Below are 18,393 nucleotides of genomic sequence, written 5' to 3' on the forward strand. Positions count from 1 at the left end.
TGCAATGTATTTATTATTAAAGGGACTCCGAGCAGTGCAGAAACTATGGAAAGATGCATATCATTTTAAAGCTCTCTTTCTCCTCTTTCCAATGATATATAAACCGCTGCCCTACTCCTTTTAGTTTTCGCTATTTTCGCGATTGAAATTGCCGCGGCTGCGATTTCAATTGCGAAAATAGAGAAAACTAAAAGGCGTAGGGCGACGATTTAGGTGTCGCCAGAAAGAGGAGAAAGAGAGCTTTAAAATGATATCCATCTTTCTATAGTTACATTGTATTACACAGGGCGACTTTTTCTACTGAATAGAGCTGCTGACACTGGGGAAAGTGTCGTCCTGTGTAATACAAGTAACTATGGAAAGATGGATATCATTTTAAAGCTCTCTTTCTCCTCTTTCTGGCGACACCTAAATCGTCGCCCTACGCCTTTTAGTTTTCTCTATTTTCGCGTTTGAAATCGCGGCCATTTCAATCGCGAAAATAGCAAAAACTAAAAGGCATAGGGTGGCGGTTAATATATCATTGGAAAGAGGAGAAAGAGAGCTTTAAAATGATATGCATCTTTCCATAGTTTCTGCACTGCTCGGAGTCCCTTTAAAAGCGCTGGGGAAATCGCCATACAAAGCGCTTTTTCAAGCGTTTTGCGATTTCCCTATACCTTTCATTGAGGCAAATCACCCTAAAAATGGTACAGGCAGCGCTTTGGTGAGCGGATCATAATCGAACCGCTCAGATGTAAACACTCTTATAGGGAATCATTGCACAAGTGCTTTTAGGGGGATTTTAAAAATTGCCGGCGCTTAAAAAATCCTGAAAAAGCTCTCTACAGTAAATGCCATCACAGAATACAGGAAGATTATTATCATAGCTTTAAGTAATATGGAATGTAAAACTAGCAATGCTTCCTGCTGTATGCTCTGCAAGTAGGCGCTGTACCTGACTGGAACACAAATTTACCACAGTCCTTGCTTTTTGTAGCAAAATTTTACATTTGAGGCATCTTTAGTCAAGGGAGTTGAAGTGTAAAAAAAATAAACAAAAATGTGATAACAATGATGTCTATTACCTGAGGGCATTTGGCTGCAATGTAACAATCCCCAGCTGTGGCAAACGGGACAGGTCGTCCTTCAGTTGTATTTGCGAACTGCAGATCTGTGGCTAAACGGACACAACACAAATTATTACAATGTTTGTTTGTTTTTTTACCACAGAATAATATTTTACAATACACCTTTAAATCAGGAAAATATTAAATATTACATATGAAATTTGTTAGAACATCTACCCGCTGAATAGACTGGCAAGCTTAATTCAATTGAAGTAGCCCTGAAGTGGAATAAAAGAATAAATGTTAGATACTTACCTCATTAGTGGGAAGTCTCTGGAGGGTCCAGAGGCTTCCCGGATCCTTGTGATCCACTGTCCCTCTATAACTCTTTGACCCAGTGGGTTGAAGAGGTTTATTCTAACCTACAGCGAGGCTATGATCGAGTGCAACCGCACTGGGGATGCACAAATAAGGTCTGCACATGCCCAGTACATCAAAGTACTTATGCATGGTGGAGCAAAACTATGTATAAGCATGTCTTTCTGCTGGACTTGTGTGGACCTTACTCAGAAGGTCTCTACTAAGCACCATCTACATCTTAACCACTTGAGGACCGTGGGCTTTACCCCCCCTTAAGGACCAGGCACTTTTTTTCCATTCAGACCACTGCAGCTTTCACGGTTTATTGCTCGCTCATACAACCTACCACCTAAATGAATCTTGGCTCCTTTTCTTGTCACTAATAAAGCTTTCTTTTGGTGCTATTTGATTGCTGCTGCGATTTTCACTTTTTATTATATTCATCAAAAAAGACATGAATTTTGTCCAAAAAATGATTTTTTTAACTTTCTGTGCTGACATTTTTCAAATAAAGTAAAATTTCTGTATACATGCAGCACGAAAAATGTTTTTGATAAAAAAAACCCCATTCAGCCTATATTTATTGGTTTGGGAAAAAGTTATAGCGTTTACAAACTATGGTGCAAAAAGTGAATTTTCCCATTTTCCAGCATCTCTAACTTTTCTGAACACCTGACATGTTTCATGAGGGGCTAGCATTCCAGGATAGTATAAATACCCCCCAAATGACCCCATTTTGGAAAGAAGACATCCCAAAGTATTCACTAAGAGGCATAGTGAGTTCATAGAAGATATTATTTTTTGTCACAAGTAAGCGGAAAATGACACTTTGTGACAAAAAAAAAAAAAAAAAAAAAAGTTTCCATTTCTTCTAACTTGTGACAAAAAAAATGAAATCTGCCACGGACTCACCATGCCCCTCTCTGAATACTTTGAAGTGTCTACTTTCCAAAATGGGGTCATTTGTGGAGTGTGTTTACAGTCCTGACATTTTGGGGGGTGCTAAATTGTAAGCACCCCTGTAAAGCCTAAAGGTGCTCATTGGACTTTGGGCCCCTTAGCGCAGTTAGGCTGCAAAAAAGTGCCACACATGTGGTATTGCCGTACTCAGGAGAAGTAGTATAATGTGTTTTGGGGTGTATTTTTACACATACCCATGCTGGGTGGGAGAAATATCTCTGTAAATGACAATTGTTTGATTTTTTTTTTTACACACAATTGTCCATTTACAGAGATATTTCTCCCACTCAGCATGGGTATGTGTAAAAATACACCCCAAAACACATTATACTACTTCTCCAGAGTACGGCGATACCACATGTGTGGCACTTTTTTGCACCCTAACTGCGCTAAGGGGCCCAAAGTCCAATGAGTACCTTTAGGATTTCACAGGTCATACTCCTAACGGAATACCTTTGGGTGTCTTCTTTCTAGAATGGGGTCATTTGTGGGGTTCCTATACTGCCCTGGCATTTTAGGGGCCCTAAACCGTGAGGAGTAGTCTTGAAACCAAATGTCGCAAAATGACCTGTGAAATCCTAAAGGTACTCATTGGACTTTGGGCCCCTTAGCGTACTTAGGGTGTAAAAAAGTGCCACACATGTGGTACCGCCGTACTCAGGAGAAGTAGTATAATGTGTTTTGGGGTGTATTTTTACACATACCCATGCTGGGTGGGAGAAATATCTCTGTAAATGACAATTGTTTAATTTTTTTTACACACAATTGTCCATTTACAGAGAGATTTCTCCCACCCAGCATGGGTATGTGTACAAATACACCCCAAAACACATTATACTACTTTTCCTGAGTACGGCGGTACCACATGTGTGACACTTTTTTGCAGCCTAGGTGCGCTAAGGGGCCCAACGTCCTATTCACAGGTCATTTTTAGGCATTTGTTTTCTAGACTACTCCTCACGGTTTAGGGCCCCTAAAATGCCAGGGCAGTATAGGAACCCCACAAGTGACCCCATTTTAGAAAGAAGACACCCCAAGGTATTCCGTTAGGTGTATGGCGAGTTCATAGAAGATTTTATTTTTTGTCACAAGTTAGTGAAAAATGACACTTTATGAAAAAAAAAAACAATAAAAATCAATTTCCGCTAACTTTTGACAAAAAATAAAATCTTCTATGAACTCGTCATACACCTAACAGAATACATTGGGGTGTCTTTTTTCTAAAATGGGGTCACTTTGTGGGGTTCCTATACCGCCCTGGCATTTTACAGGCCCAAAACCCTGAGTAGTCTGGAAACCAAATGTCTCAAAATGACTGTTCAGGGGTATAAGCATCTGCAAATTTTGATGACAGGCGGTCTATGAGGGGGCGAATTTTGTGGAACCGGTCATAAGCAGGGTGGCCTTTTAGATGACAGGTTGTATTGGGCCTGATCTGATGGATAGGAGTGCTAGGGGGGTGACAGGAGGGGATTGATGGGTGTCTCAGGGGGTGGTTAGAGGGAAAAATAGATGCAATCAATGCACTGGGGTGGTGATCGGAAGGGGGTCTGAGGGGGATCTAAGGGTTTGGTCGAGTGATCAGGAGCCCACACGGGGCAAATTAGGGCCTGATCTGATGGGTAGGTGTGCTAGGGGGTGACAGAAGGTGATTGATGGATGTCTCAAGGTGTGATTAGAGGGGGGGATAGATGCAAGCAATGCACTGGCGAGGTGATCAGGGCTGGGGTCTGAGGGCGTTCTGAGGGTGTGGGCGGGTGATTGAGTGCCCTAGGGGCAGATAGGGGTCTAATCTGATAGGTAGCAGTGACAGGGGGTGATTGATGGGTAATTAGTGGGTGTTTAGGGTAGAGAACAGATGTAAACACTGCACTTGGGAGGTGATATGACGTCGGATCTGCGGGCGATCTATTGGTGTGGGTGGGTGATCAGATTGCCCGCAAGGGGCAGGTTAGGGGCTGATTGATGGGTGGCAGTGACAGGGGGTGATTGATGTGTGGCAGTGATTGATGGGTGATTGACAGGTGATCAGTGGGTTATTACAGGGAAGAACAGATGTAAATATTGCACTGGCGAATTGATAAGGGGGGGTCTGAGGACAATCTGAGCGTGTAGGTGGGTGATTGGGTGCCCGCAAGGGGCAGATTGGGGTCTGATCTGATGGGTAACAGTGACAGGTGGTGATAGGGGGTGATTGATGGGTGATTGATGGGTGATTAGTGGGTGTTTAGGGTAGAGAACAGATGTAAACACTGCACTTGGGAGGTGATCTGACGTCGGATCTGCGGGCGATCTATTGGTGTGGGTGGGTGATCAGATTGCCCACAAGGGGCAGGTTAGGGGCTGATTGATGGGTGGCAGTGACAGGGGGTGATTGATGGGTGGCAGTGACAGGGGGTGATTGATGGGTGATTGACAGGTGATCAGTGGGTCATTACAGGGAAAAACAGATGTAAATATTGCACTGGCGAATTGATAAGGGGGGGTCTGAGGGCAATCTGAGCCTGTAGGCGGGTGATTGGGTGCCCGCAAGGGGCAGATTAGGGTCTGATCTGATGGGTAACAGTGACAGGTGGTGATAGGGAGTGATTGATGAGTGATTGATGGGTAATTAGTGGGTGTTTAGGGTAGAGAACAGATGTAAACACTGCACTTGGGAGGTGATCTGACGTCGGATCTGCGGGCGATCTTTTGGTGTGGGTGATCAGATTGCCCGCAAGGGGCAGGTTAGGGGCTGATTGATGGGTGGCAGTGACATAGGGTGATTGATGGGTGATTGACGGGTGATTGACAGGTGATCAGGGGGATAGATGCATACAGTACACAGGAGGGGGGGGGGGGTCTGGGGAGAATCTGAGGGGTGGGGGGGTGTTCAGCAGGGGGCGGGGGGGGGGGAATAAAAAAAAATAGCGTTGACAGATAGTGACAGGGAGTGATTGATGGGTGATTAGGGGGGTGATTGGGTGCAAACAGGGGTCTGGGGGGTGGGCAGGGGGGGGTCTGAGGGGCTGAGGGGTGCTGTGGGCGATCTGGGGCAGGCGGGGGGGAAATCAGTGTGCTTGGGTGCGACATAGGGTGGCTGCAGCCTGCCCTGGTGGTCCCTCGGACATTGGGACCACCAGGGCAGGAGGCAGCCTGTATAATACACTTTGTAAACATTACAATGTGTATTATACACTTTTTATGCGGCGATCCGGGTGATAGTAACCCGCTGGCGCTTCCGAACAGCCGGCGGGTTACAGCGCGAGGTGGGCGGAGCCAGTCCCCGGCGGCCGATCGCGTCACGAAAGACGCGATCACGCCGCCCATGCCCGTAAAAGGACCGCCGCCATTTGTCAATACGGCGGTCCTTGCGGGGTCCACTTCCCGGCCGCCAATTGTCTATACGGCGGTCGGGAAGTGGTTAACTGGCCACACAGCAGCAAACTAGTTTCACTTTCAACAGCACAATTACTGTTTATGGAATCCCTATAACCATAACAGTAGGGCACATGTGGACGTTTTCAAAATCCTGGGATCTACATGTGATTACTCCTTTGTGCTTGTTAAAGAAGAGCAAGTCTGATCCAGAAAAAATAATTCCATCTCCAGGATACAGTACACGCCAAGCCATTAGTGCCTTATGAAAGTTGTGACGTCAACTTAGCATATTCCACCATGCAGAGGAACCAGGGGCATAACTACTGAGGAGCAGCCCCTGCTATTGCAGGAGGGCCCAGGCAGTATTGGACTGGGTGGTGGAAAAACTGAGGAAATCCACCTGCTGGCCAAGCAGCAGAAACCCTGTGTTATCACTCCCAATAGAAACCCGCAGCAAGTCTTCACTGTGAGCAGCAGCACCTGATTACTGCTGCTTGGCCAGCAAGAGCATTTCCTCAGCTTTTCCAGCCCCCAGTCCGACACTGGGCCCAGGACCATGGAGGCCAGCAATCTTTTACGCTCCCTCCTTCTGATAAATGAGCCCTCCTCCAGTGCAAGTGTTGTTGTAGCCCCACTCGTTGTGTTTATGGTGGGAGACATGGTGGTCACACTTGTATGGCTTCTGGCAGATGGCCCTGAGGGTCATCACTGGAGGGAGAAGGGCGTCCTAATACTTAGTAGTTACACAGCTGAGAAGAACAACACTGTTTAGTGCCGCGCACACTACACTGTATGTTTGCTTATATTATAGAGAAAACAAAGGTATCAACTGGCTGTGATTTTAAAATCTTATTTTAAAACCCCACCCAGTTTTTCCTATACATGGAATACATAATATACACTCACTTATGATCTGTAAGGTAGTTACATCCAGCCGCACTTTACTGAAGGTGGACAAGCCAGCTGCTGTGTAGTCTTTTCTGCATGGACAGTCTTCTCTCCTGCTTCCGTTATAAGGGCATTCAGTGGGATTCTGCAACCTTCAATAGAAAAAGATAGATTAGTGGGATTTTTATTGTGACAATCACTTGTTTGCAAATAAATAAAATATTTGGTCCTATAACTGTCCTGGAATTCTGTTGGTGGTGGAGCAGCACGCTGTTTAAACTGTACACGCCTCAACATGCAGTTCTCATTTCAGCTAATCAGATAATCTCAGATTCTGTATTTTACATCCTGTGCTCAGGTACCCATGTAGTTACTCCAGACCTGCTGGAGAACTCCTCACAGCTCCACTGCAGACTGTGTCTTACTTCAATTGTCTCCGCAAGTAATTACAGAGTGACTCTGCGATGGCCATACCATCTGTTCCAATTCCCAGTTCTTTTCATTACAGATAGTTCTACATTATTTTGGTAGTGTGCTTGGCGTCATTACAAACCTTTCAGGGCCTGCCCATAACTTTGCAAACCAACTACTACCAATAAGCTGTTTGGTAACTTCAGCTGCTTCCCTTTATGACAGAATGCACACAACAATCACATGAGCATAGCTCCCAAATGTCCCTCTTTCCTCCTCATCTGTCCCTCTTTCAGGACTTTGTCCCTCTTTCTAGTTAAATATATATATTTGTCTACTAAAAAATGTGTTTGCCTTTATTCCCATCCTATAAATTGATATATTAACCACTTTCTCCTCCACTACAGTATATCTACGTCAGCTGTGGCACCCTCCAAGCCACAGCGACGTAGATATACTGACCTGCTTGCAGCGCTTTTGTGCAGGAACAGGTGCGCTTCAGAGCGCACCCCCCGGCACTGTCAGCTGCCTTACTAATTGGCAAAAGGGAACATGTTCCCTTGTAGCCAATTAGTGACCCCCCCGCGGATGAATGATCACCGCTGTAGCAAACAGCGTGATCATTCATCTCTCCCCCTCCATGGTCGGAATGTAAAAAAAAAAGCACCTGCAAGATGAATATCTCACCTGAACTGGTTCCTGCGATCATCCTGCAGCTCCAGCCTCCATGCACCGCTCTTCACTCAGCCCTGTGACGCTGAATATCCGGGTCCCGGCTTGATGATGTCATCAAGCTGGGACCCGGTGTTCGGTATCACAGGGCTGAGTTGAAGCTCGGTGAATGGAGGCTGGAGCTGCAGGATGATCGCAGGAACCAGTTCAGGTGAGATATTAATCTTGCAGGGACTTTTTTTTTAACGATCTGGCCCGGGGGGGGCATAGTGGTAAGGAGGGGGCACATCTGGCTGCCCATAAGAGGGTGGGGGTTCCAAATCTGAAGTGGGGGGAGGGGGTTTGAAATTATTATTGGGGCCCATCAGGGTAATGGGGTGGGGGATTTCATAATGGGGGGCACATCTGATGGTCCTGAGGGACATAACTTACTGCTGGGGGGCACATATGCAATAATGGGGCGGGGGCGCTAATCCTGGGGGGAACATTTGGCTATGATGGGGAGCACTGATCCTGGGAACACATCTGGCTATAATGAGGGGGGCTTTATTGGGATACGCAGCTGTATATATAAATGTGGGGGGTCGCAAATGCGGGGACATATCTGGCTATAATAGAGGCTGATATTGGGGGGCACATCTGGCTATACTGGGGGGGGTCTGATACTGGGCACACATCTGGCTATCTATCCTTGGGGGACTTAATACTGATGGCATGTCTTTTACCTACTGTAGCACTTTGTATTTTTTACTAGAATTGAAGAAAGCCTGAGAAGTAATGCAATTTTAACGGTTTTCCCTCTTTTTTCCCGCTAAAATGCGCAGAAAAAAAAAATTTCTCAAGACAAAATATCCCCCAATGAAAGTCTAGTTTATCCTGAAAAAAACGATATATAGATAATTTAAGTGGCACAAGTACAGATGAAGTTATTGCTGATTAAAAAGGGACACCGCTAAAGTGTCAAAACTGCTCTGGTCAATAAGGGGAAAACAAGGTCTGGATGCGAAGTGGTTAATAATTTTAAAATGTTAATATGAAGGAAAATGAACCAGGATAGAAAGGAGCAGTGTGGTTTCAATTATAAAGCAACATATTTTTCTTATGAAATCTTTATGGTATGCGTGACTAGGGGGTGTGATGGGGGTGTGATCAGGGGTGTGGTAGGGGCGTGGCTTAAGTATCCCTCTTTCTCATCTCAAACAGTTGGTAGGTATGCATTAGTGAGCAGCTGCATGCAAGTGTGCATAAGAGAACTGTTGATGTGCTATAGATGCAGGTTGGTCACACTGAATATAGTCAGTTCCCAAGTTAAGCATGAGGCCGTGACTGTAAGTTTGTTCTTATGTTGAAGTACACATATATCAATATATCACATAACAAGTACACATACTGTATATCATTATAAATGTATGTAAATGCCTTCTGGGACCTCTTTAGTGCCGCCTTCTGTGCCTCTTGTGCCCCTCAGTCCCACCTGCACCACCTTTAGTGCATTTTGTGCCCCCTTTTGACCCTACTGTGCACCCAGTGGCGTAGCAATAGCCATAGCAGCTGCTATGGGGCCCTTGAGCAAAGGGGCCCAGGTGGTACTTGATGGATTTACTATTAACTTTCTTGTGTTCCTCATCCCTCACTTTAGCTCAGTGGCCATGGACTAAAAGTAGTGTAGATTGCATGAGAAAGTAAATAGCCCAGTTAACACATAGCCATAGTATAAGGGCAGGTGGCATTGCTCAAGCGTGCCTACATCAGATGGCCCAATAAAAGTTTTGCTATGGGGCCCCATAGTCTCTAGCTACGCCACTGTGTGCACTCTTTCATTGGCCCAGGGCTACAAGCTAAATACTGGCGCATTGTCCCTCACAGCTCCAGGGAAGCAGTCTCCACTCTTCCACTCTCTATCATTGCATTAGTGTCCCTCTTCAGTGATGTCACCTACCAGCTGCGGATGCTATTGATTGATGGCAGCTGTGGAGCCAGTGCCAGTACGTAAACATGAGCCACCCACAACTCTGACATTTTTAAACAAGGGACTCTCTTCATTAATTTCATTATTTTTTTTCCTGTTGACTGTCCCCCAAAAGTGGCCACTAACGGGCCAATTTTTTGTGAAAAATCGTTAGAGCGATCAGAAATTCTGATCAGATTGGTTGAACATAATCTCAGTTGATGGGCACAATCGGTTATGAACGATTATGAAAATAATCATCTGAATGGATTTTTGTCAAATCAAAATTGGATTTTCTTGATTGGTTGTGATAGATAGGAAGCAAAGATTGGTTTGTTGATGGTGCAGTGAACAATTTTTCTTCTGATCAGAATTTCTGATCGCTTGAACGATTTTTCGCTACAAATTGGACCATTAGTGGCCACCTTTTAAAGAGACTGAAGCGAGAATAAATCTCGCTTCAGAGCTCATAGTTAGCAGGGGCATGTGTGCCCCTGCTAAACCGCCGCTATCCCGCGGCTAAACGAGGGTCCCTGACCCCCCAAATCCCCTCCGTGCAGCGGGGGATTACTTCCTGTTTGAGGCAGGGCTAACCGCCGCAGCCCTGCCCCACGCGCGTCTGCAGCGCATATCTCCGCCTCTCCCCCACCCCTCTCAGTCTTCCTTCGCTGAGAGGGGCGGGGGAGAGGCGGCGATGCGCCGCTGATAGACGCGACTAGAGGCAGGGCTGCGGCCGTTAGCCCTGCCTCTAGGAGCAGCAAAATATACGACCAATTTGGTCGTTGATTTTGCGGGGGGGGGGGGGGGTGTTGGGGGTGAAGGGACCCCCGTTTAGCCGCGGGATAGGGACACGTGCCCCTGCTAACTATGAGCTCTGAAGCGAGAATTATTCTCGCTTCAGTGTCTCTTTAAAGAGGAACTGTATTGAAAATAAAAGAATATAATTGCACTTTTTTTTTTTTTTCAATATTCATTTATATATTATTTAGTCAGTGTTTGCCCATTGTAAAATCTTATCTTCCTCATCCTGATTTACATTCTGAAATTTATCACAGGTGGTGAGATCTTTAGTTCTGCCAGGTGATCTGTACCAAATGTTTGTTACTGATAGTTCTATCTACAGAGGGTAATACTGCTTACTTAGCAATTGGAAACAGCTAAGCTGATGTATTTGAGAAAAGGTAAAGATTTCTTGTGGGAAAGGGGGCATCAGCTACTAACTGGAATGAAGTTCACTGCTTGGTTAAAGATTCTCTTTAAGTTTTGATTGATAAAAACTAATCATGAAACTAATTTTATTATTACAGGGTACATAGCGCGCGGTTCCTAGGCACCACCATCACGGAGAACTTGAGATGGACCGAAAATACCTCTACTACCCAAAAGAAGGCCCAGCAGAGACTGTTCTTCCTAAAGCAACTAAGGACGTTTGGCATGCCCAGGGAGCTACTGACCAGTTTTTATACGGCGACCATCGAATCTGTCCTTTGCTCCTCCATCATTGTCTGGTACTCGGGGGCAAATGCGAAGGATAGGCTCAAACTCCAGAGAGTCATCAATGTGGCTGAGAAGATCATTGGGTCGCCCCTGCCACCCTTGGACCTTCTCCACACATGCAGAATGAGGTCCAGGGCCAATAGAATCACACTCGATCCCTCCCACCCTGGCAATCACTTCTTCAGTCCTCTTCGCTCGGGACGTCGCTATAGGTCCATCTACACCAAAACCACCAGGCGTAGGAACACTTTCTTCCCTCAAGCGATCACTCTTCTCAACTCAGAACCTCTCTCCAATGCCATCTCCTAATCCCCTTCTGCACCTTGGGGCACTAGAGGACGAACGCACGCCCATAGGCTGTCACTCATGTTCATCTATGCATAACATAGCGACAACCGCTCTATGTGTCTTTTGCTATGTCGAAATGTTTCCTTATAAATTGTACTATGTGTAATGTTACTTGCACTGTTTGCACTTGCCAATATGCCTTGTGTTCACAAATAATTCCGGGTGCGGCGCCTGTCGCACTTGGCGAATAAAGTGATTCTGATTTTTTGAATTCCTCCCAGCTTTCCTATTGAAGTAGATGTGATATACTTGGACTTTGCAAAGGCCTTCGACACTGTTCCCAAAAAAAGTCTGGTGCAAAAGTTGAGGATGCAAGGACTGGGGAAGAGTCTGTGTGCATGGATAGGGAACTGGCTAATGGACAGAAAACAAAGAGTTGTGGTCAATGGATCGTACTCAAAATGGGAGACTGTTAGCAGTGGGGTCCCACAGGGGTCTGTACTGGGTCCAGTGCTCTTCAATTTATTTATTAATGACCTAGTAGATGCAGTAGTGAGCAATGTTGCCATTTTTGCAGATGATAGAAAATTATGCAGAATCATCAACTCTCTGGAAGATAGTGTCATATTGCAACAGGATCTAGATAGGATGGCTATATGGGCACATAAATGGCAGATGAAATTCAATGTTGAAAAATGTAAAGTCATGCATTTTGGTCATACCAATGGTCTAGCACAATACAAAATAAATGGGATACAGTTGGGGACATCAAACTTGGAGAAGGACTTAGGAGTACTCATCGACAACAAGTTAAATAATCGTTCTCAATGCCAAGCCGCTGCAGTTAAAGCTAACAAAATTTTGGGATGCATTAAAAGGGAAATAAAAACTCGAGATGCTAGCATAATATTACCCGTTTAACTCTCTAGTAAGGCCACATCTGGAATATGGAATTCAGTTCTGGGCACCACATTACAAAAAAGATATTGCAGTTTTAGAGCAGGTGCAGAGACGAGCAACAAAATTGATACGTGGGATGGAAGGTCTCGCTTACCAAGAAAGGTTAGATAAACTGGGTTTATTTAGTCTAGAGAAAAGACGCCTTAGAGGGGATCTAATTAACATGTATAAATACAACAGAGGGCAATATAATAGCTTGGCGGATGAGCTTTTTGTCCCTAGGCCTTCTCAAAGGACTAGAGGACATGATCTGCGCATGGAGGAAAAACGTTTTAGCCATTTATTTAGGAATGGGTTCTTTACAGTAAGAGTGATTAAGATGTGGAATGCATTGCCACAGGAAGTCGTTATGGCAAACTCTATACCTGCATTTAAAAGGGGCTTAGGTGCTTTCCTTGCGTTGAAAGACATCCATGGCTACAATTACTAGGTAATGCCTAATGATGTTGATCCAGGGATTTTATTTGATTGCCATCTGGAATCGGGAAGGAATTTTTCCCTTTTGGGGCTAATTGGACCATGCCTTGGAAGGGTTTTTTCGCCTTCCTCTGGATCAACAGGGATATGTGAGGGAGCAAGCTGGAGTTGTACTTTGTACTGGTTGAACTCGATGGACGTATGTCTTTTTTCAACCAAAATAACTATGTAACTATGACAGCGTCACCGCATCACATCCCCGTACTCTCCCTCGCCACAGCTCATCCCAGTGGCCATTTAAGTCAATAAGCCATGACACACTGCCTGCGGTATGACACAATGCAATGGAAGTGTCCCGGGCACCGGATAACTAATGCACAAGCTGCAGTGTCTTACCCTGTGACTCACTGAAGAGCACCGGAAGTCGTGTTATTTTTCTCATCGGTCGCACCATGGCTATAACGCAAAGTGCAACTTTTTCGGGGCAGCGCGATAGTTCCAAATCCCACCACTCCCACAGCGCACAAGTGTAAATGTACCTTAAAGGAAACCTAAAATGAAACAAATCTGACCAATTTAGCTTACCTAGAATTTCTTCCAGCCCCGTTGTCCTGCTGGTCCCTTGCTGTTCCACTTAGCAGCTGTCCCATCCGAAATCTGCATGCGCGGCCCTCGACAGTGCGCCCCATCGATCGTGCTCCTGTGGCTGGAAGCGTTCTGTGCTTATTCAGTGGACCAACTTTCAGAGGGGCACAGCTGCTGAATGGATGAGAGCAGAACGACAATGAGGAACCTGAAGGACTACAGCGGACTGGGAGACACCCAAAGTAAGTTTAACTGGCCAGATTTGTTTCAGTTTAGGCAACCTTTAAAGTGGACCTGAACTCTTGCACAGGACAGAAGGAAAACAAAGAAATGCACCCTGTATGTATTTAGAGAGTTAAGCCTGTCTAATTTCATCCTCATCTGTGTCCTAATCACAAGTTGTAATTTGATCTCTCTCCTGTTTCAGTTAACTGCCACGGTTGAGACACAGACTAACCAGCAAGGTTCATGGTGAATCAGAACTCACTGGAGTGTGTGAGGGGCTACAATGGTCCAAAAAGCCCCCTTACTAAAATGCTATGGAGAACAAAAGTTTGCTTTCTTAAAACAGAAAGAATTTGCTATAATTCAGGTTGGAGTGAGCTCCGAGATGTCTCCCAGTGCATCACTGCTGAATATATGCAAATTAACCTTTGTTGTCCTTAGAAGCTAAACACACCTCCAGATCCGCTGGAATGCAATGATGTGTCAGCTTGTTAATTGGTACAGAGCCATAATAATCCAACATGCATACAGACTGTTTGGATTGGTTGATCCTCATCAATGCATGGCTTGGATTAATTTGGCTCTATGTAGTGGGACTTGAAACACCCTGAGGTACAGACTAACCAGCAAGCTCATGGTGACCCAGAACTCAATGGAGTGTGTGAGGGGCTACAATGGTCCACGGTTGAAAAACTAATTTGGTGTCAAAGGATATTAACAATATGTCTGCTTCCATAAAAGCAGGAGGTAGATACACTGCAGATTTATTGCAGGATTTGTATCAGCTGTGACAAAGAAATGCTTTTCTTTAAAGGTTATTATGCTGCTGCGTATCTTTTAGAGCAAGAAGTTCTGAGTTCAGGTCTGTTTTTATTACCGCATTAAATCCTTGAACAATTCAAAAAGAATGCAATTGACAAACATTTGCCTCAGCAGCTTACAGTCCAATCCCTGCTTCATAAGGCCTGTGACTCACTAGGAGAGCTTTCCAGCGCTTGTGATTAGCAGCGATTGGCAAAGCAGTAAAACGGTGGATCTCTATGGGGTGGCCCCACTAGCAGTGTCACAATCACAGAACGATCGCAGAATGCTGCTTTCAGCATATTGGAATGTGATCCCAGAGTGATTGCATTAGTGGTTATAGCCAAATCACCATCACTACGGTAATTGGGGTGAAATCGCTTCCACGATTCAGCAAATCATGGGCGCTCTGTAATTGCTACAAAGCACTCGGAGTGGTTCCCAGGCCTCACCGACCTCAGGAGTTTACACCTTAAAGTAATCATCAACCAAAAACAGCCTTCCCATGATCTACTTACCCAGGGCTTCCTCCAGCCCCTTGCCACCAACACGTCCCACGCTGCAGCTCTGCTCCCAGCTGTCGGCCCGGGGTCCCTGCTGGTGCAGAGGCCAACCTCGAGGTAGTCCTCTACTGCACCTGTGTGAGCGCAGCTGTCAATTAGGTCCACGCTGTCCGGAGTGTAGTGCGCAGGTGCAGAACTACTGAGCCTGATCGGTACAATCCGGACAGCGTGGACTTGACTGACAGCTGTGCTCACACAGGTGCAGTAGAGGACGATCTTGAGGTCAGCCTCTGCACCGACGGGGGTCCCGGGCCGGCAGCTGGGAGCGGAGCTGCAGCGCAGGACGTGTCGGTGGCAAGGGGTTGGAAAAAAGCCCTGGGTAAGTAGATCGTGGGGAGGCTGTTATTGGCGTATGATTCCTTTAAAATGGAACTGAACTCTTACATAGGACAGAAAGAGAACATATAGAAATGCACCCTGTATGCATTTAGGCCTTGTTCACATCTAAAATCGAAATCACTGACACCAGCGTTTTGAGATTTTTTTTTTTGCATGATTATTTTTAGCGCCTCCTGGCGCTTACCTGCGTGTTGTGATTTTTTTGTAAAGAGCTTTTGCAGATCGATTTGTTTTTTCACTTCCTAACACAAGTCAGGAAGTGAACTCTTTGAACCGGAAAAAAATAAATGCAATGTATTTATTATTAAAAGTGCTGGGAAAATCGGCATACAAAGCGCCTTTTCAAGCGTTTTGCGATTTCCCTATACCTTCCATTGAGGCAAATCACCCTAAAAATGGTACAGGCAGCGCTTTGGTGAGCGGATCATAATCGAACCGCTCAGATGTAAACACTCTTATAGGGAATCATTGCACAAGTGCTTTTAGGGGGATTTTTAAAATCGCTGGCGCTTAAAAAATCCTGAAAACGCCCTTAGTGTGAACACGCCCTAATGCTGGATACACACCATGCGTTTCCGCATCGAATGCGTCCGTCGATACACGTCGATTTGATTATTTCCGAGCATTTCCGAGCGCATTTCAATGATTTTTAGGTCGATTGCCATGTAAAGTATGGCAAATCGACCTAACGATCTATCGAAGCTTGAATCGGACATGTCAGAAATAATCGAATCGATGCACATGGTGTGTAACCAGCATTAGAGAGTTTAGTCTGTCTAATTCCCCCTCATCTGTGTCTAATCACAAGTTGTAATTTGATCTCTCCCGTTTCAGATGACTGCCAACGGCAGATAAGCTCATTTGAAATCACAGGATGTTAACAATATGTCTGCTTCCATGAAAGCAGGAAGTAGAAACAGTGCAGATATATTGCAGGATTTGTATCAGCTGTAACATATAAATATTTTTCTGTAAAGGTTATTATGCTGTTGCGTTTCTTCTTTTAGACCAGAGAGAAAGTTTTGAGTTCAGGTCCGCTTTTCCTTGTCTCCTGTTACTAAGGATGAGCTGAGACAGTGATTAGAGTGGAAAGCTGGACACTAACAATACAATTTGCTGAACGATCTTTTATGATCGATTGGAAATGATCATTTGTGACCACTAATTGAAAAAAAATCTCCTAACAATCCGATCAGTTTAATAAATTCGATAAGATTTTTGGAACGATTCCGTCAATCTGATCAGATTGTTTGTTTGTTTTTGTCCAGTGGTCCCAAACAATCATTTCCGACTGTTCATACAAAGAATCCTTCGTAAATGATTGTTCATCAAATTGTTTTGTTAGTGGCCATATTTAAGGTGCCAAGGACAGTAACAGCCCCATCCCTTTCTAATGGAAACCATGATCGCTATGATGAGACATAGTCGCAATTTTCTTTATTTAAAAAGTGTGTTTTCCTGCAATTTAGCTAGGAAATTAAAGAGTACCAGAGATCAAGGTATAGCAAAAATCGATATTTACCCGGGGCTTCCTCCTGCCCCCTAAACACGTGCGAGTCCCCCGCCGTTCTCCCGTGGTCTGCCGTTCAGCCGCGATCAGCCACGGTAACTTGCTCAGTCACATCAGGTCTGGATCTTCTGCGCAGCAGACCAGGACTGACGTCACTAAGTTACCAGGGCTGATCGCGGCTGAATGGCAGACCATCGGGAGTCACATATATTAATGGGGCGGGAGGAAACCCCGGGTAAGTATCGATTTTTGCTATACCTAGACTTCTGGTTTCCTTTAAAAAAAAATTTGAGCAAAGAAATCATAACCAATAACGTGTTATATAATATATACCCAGTATATGGGGATATGAAAAAAGGGATATAGGTCAACAACATGATGCAAATATTCAAAGACATTAAATCATTATATACTATGGCTTATCTTGAGCAAAATTTTATTTCAAAAACCTGCATTGCAATGAAAGCAATTAAAATCAAGCTGTGACCACAAGTTCTCTGGATTTAACCACATATATAGTATAATATATTTTGATGCCTGACATATAAATCATAAAAATAATTCCCTAACATATAATGCACAACTGTTGTTCTCAGAAAACACTGCACTGGCCAAAAAGGTTACCCCACCGCACCAGTCTATTATAAATAACTTTATTTTGAGTGCCATGGTTGGTCACTGTAAAACTGTGCATCAAGAGAATCCGAGCTGGTTATACGTGTTTACATACAGCAATACAGTATAACAATCCTAGACTGTCAGCAGCATAGTTACAGGAGAACTGACATGAATAGTGAGAGCCACAGTGAGCAGCACAGAAGGCTGCACGTGTCCATACATCACCAGCTCGAGGCATCCACAGCATGGCAGCTACCCGGCCGGTGTGGTGAAATTTTTTGCAACTTTATCAGATTTTGCAACCGGTTGCACTTATTTATACGTATAGCTATCAGAAAGTGCAACCTAGCCATTGACTTTAACCTATCTGTATCAGAAAATGCAACCCAACCAAACCCTATTCTCACACAGAACCCTCCCCTCTTGCTCAACTAATAACCCCCCCTGGAGGGAACAATCCCCCCTCTTGCTCAACTAATAACCCCCCCTGGAGGGAACAATCCCCCCTCTTGCTCAACTAATAACCCCCCCCCAGGGATCAATCCCCCCTCTTGCTCAACTAATAACCCCCCCTGGAGGGAACAATCCCCCCTGTTGCTCAACTAATAACCCCCCCTGGAGGGAACAATCCCCCCTCTTCCTCAACTAATAACCCCCCACCCCCCGAGGAAACAATCCCCCCTCTTGCTCAAATAATAACCCCCCCTGGAGGGAACAATCCCCCTTCTAGCTCAATGGGATCTGTGGTTGCAAAAAATTACAGGCGTGTTAACAGAGAGGAGCCACGCCTACACAGTCATACACTGTCCTCTATGGCAAGTTGCAAAATATGATAGGTAGCAAAAATTTTCACTACACCGGAAACACATCCTCCGCGGACACACGAGCGACAGGCGGGCGAAGGTGGTGGACATGTCTCTGTGGTCTCTACTCAGGCGACAG

At 45.1% G+C, this 18,393-nt stretch overlaps 1 protein-coding gene across 5 annotated transcripts in view; it reads right to left on the reverse strand.

Moving 5' to 3' along the window:
* The window catches only part of LOC137531799 (uncharacterized), a 193,204-nt gene that overhangs the window by 49,013 nt on the left and 125,798 nt on the right, over positions 1-18,393 (reverse strand). For 2 of the 5 annotated variants that reach the window (XM_068251765.1, XM_068251763.1), the window contains exons 2-3: positions 6,636-6,769; positions 1,068-1,159 (exon numbers count right to left, since the gene is read on the reverse strand). In XM_068251765.1, coding sequence (XP_068107866.1) covers positions 1,068-1,159; positions 6,636-6,769 — 226 coding nt within the window. Of the gene's footprint in view, positions 1-1,067; positions 1,160-6,635; positions 6,770-13,395; positions 13,570-17,671; positions 17,714-18,393 lie in introns of those variants that run through there. The other 3 variants (XM_068251762.1, XM_068251760.1, XM_068251764.1) reach the window with 3 other exon arrangements.

The sequence above is a fragment of the Hyperolius riggenbachi genome, chromosome 9 (assembly GCF_040937935.1).
Source record: "Hyperolius riggenbachi isolate aHypRig1 chromosome 9, aHypRig1.pri, whole genome shotgun sequence".
Classification (NCBI taxonomy): domain Eukaryota; kingdom Metazoa; phylum Chordata; class Amphibia; order Anura; family Hyperoliidae; genus Hyperolius; species Hyperolius riggenbachi.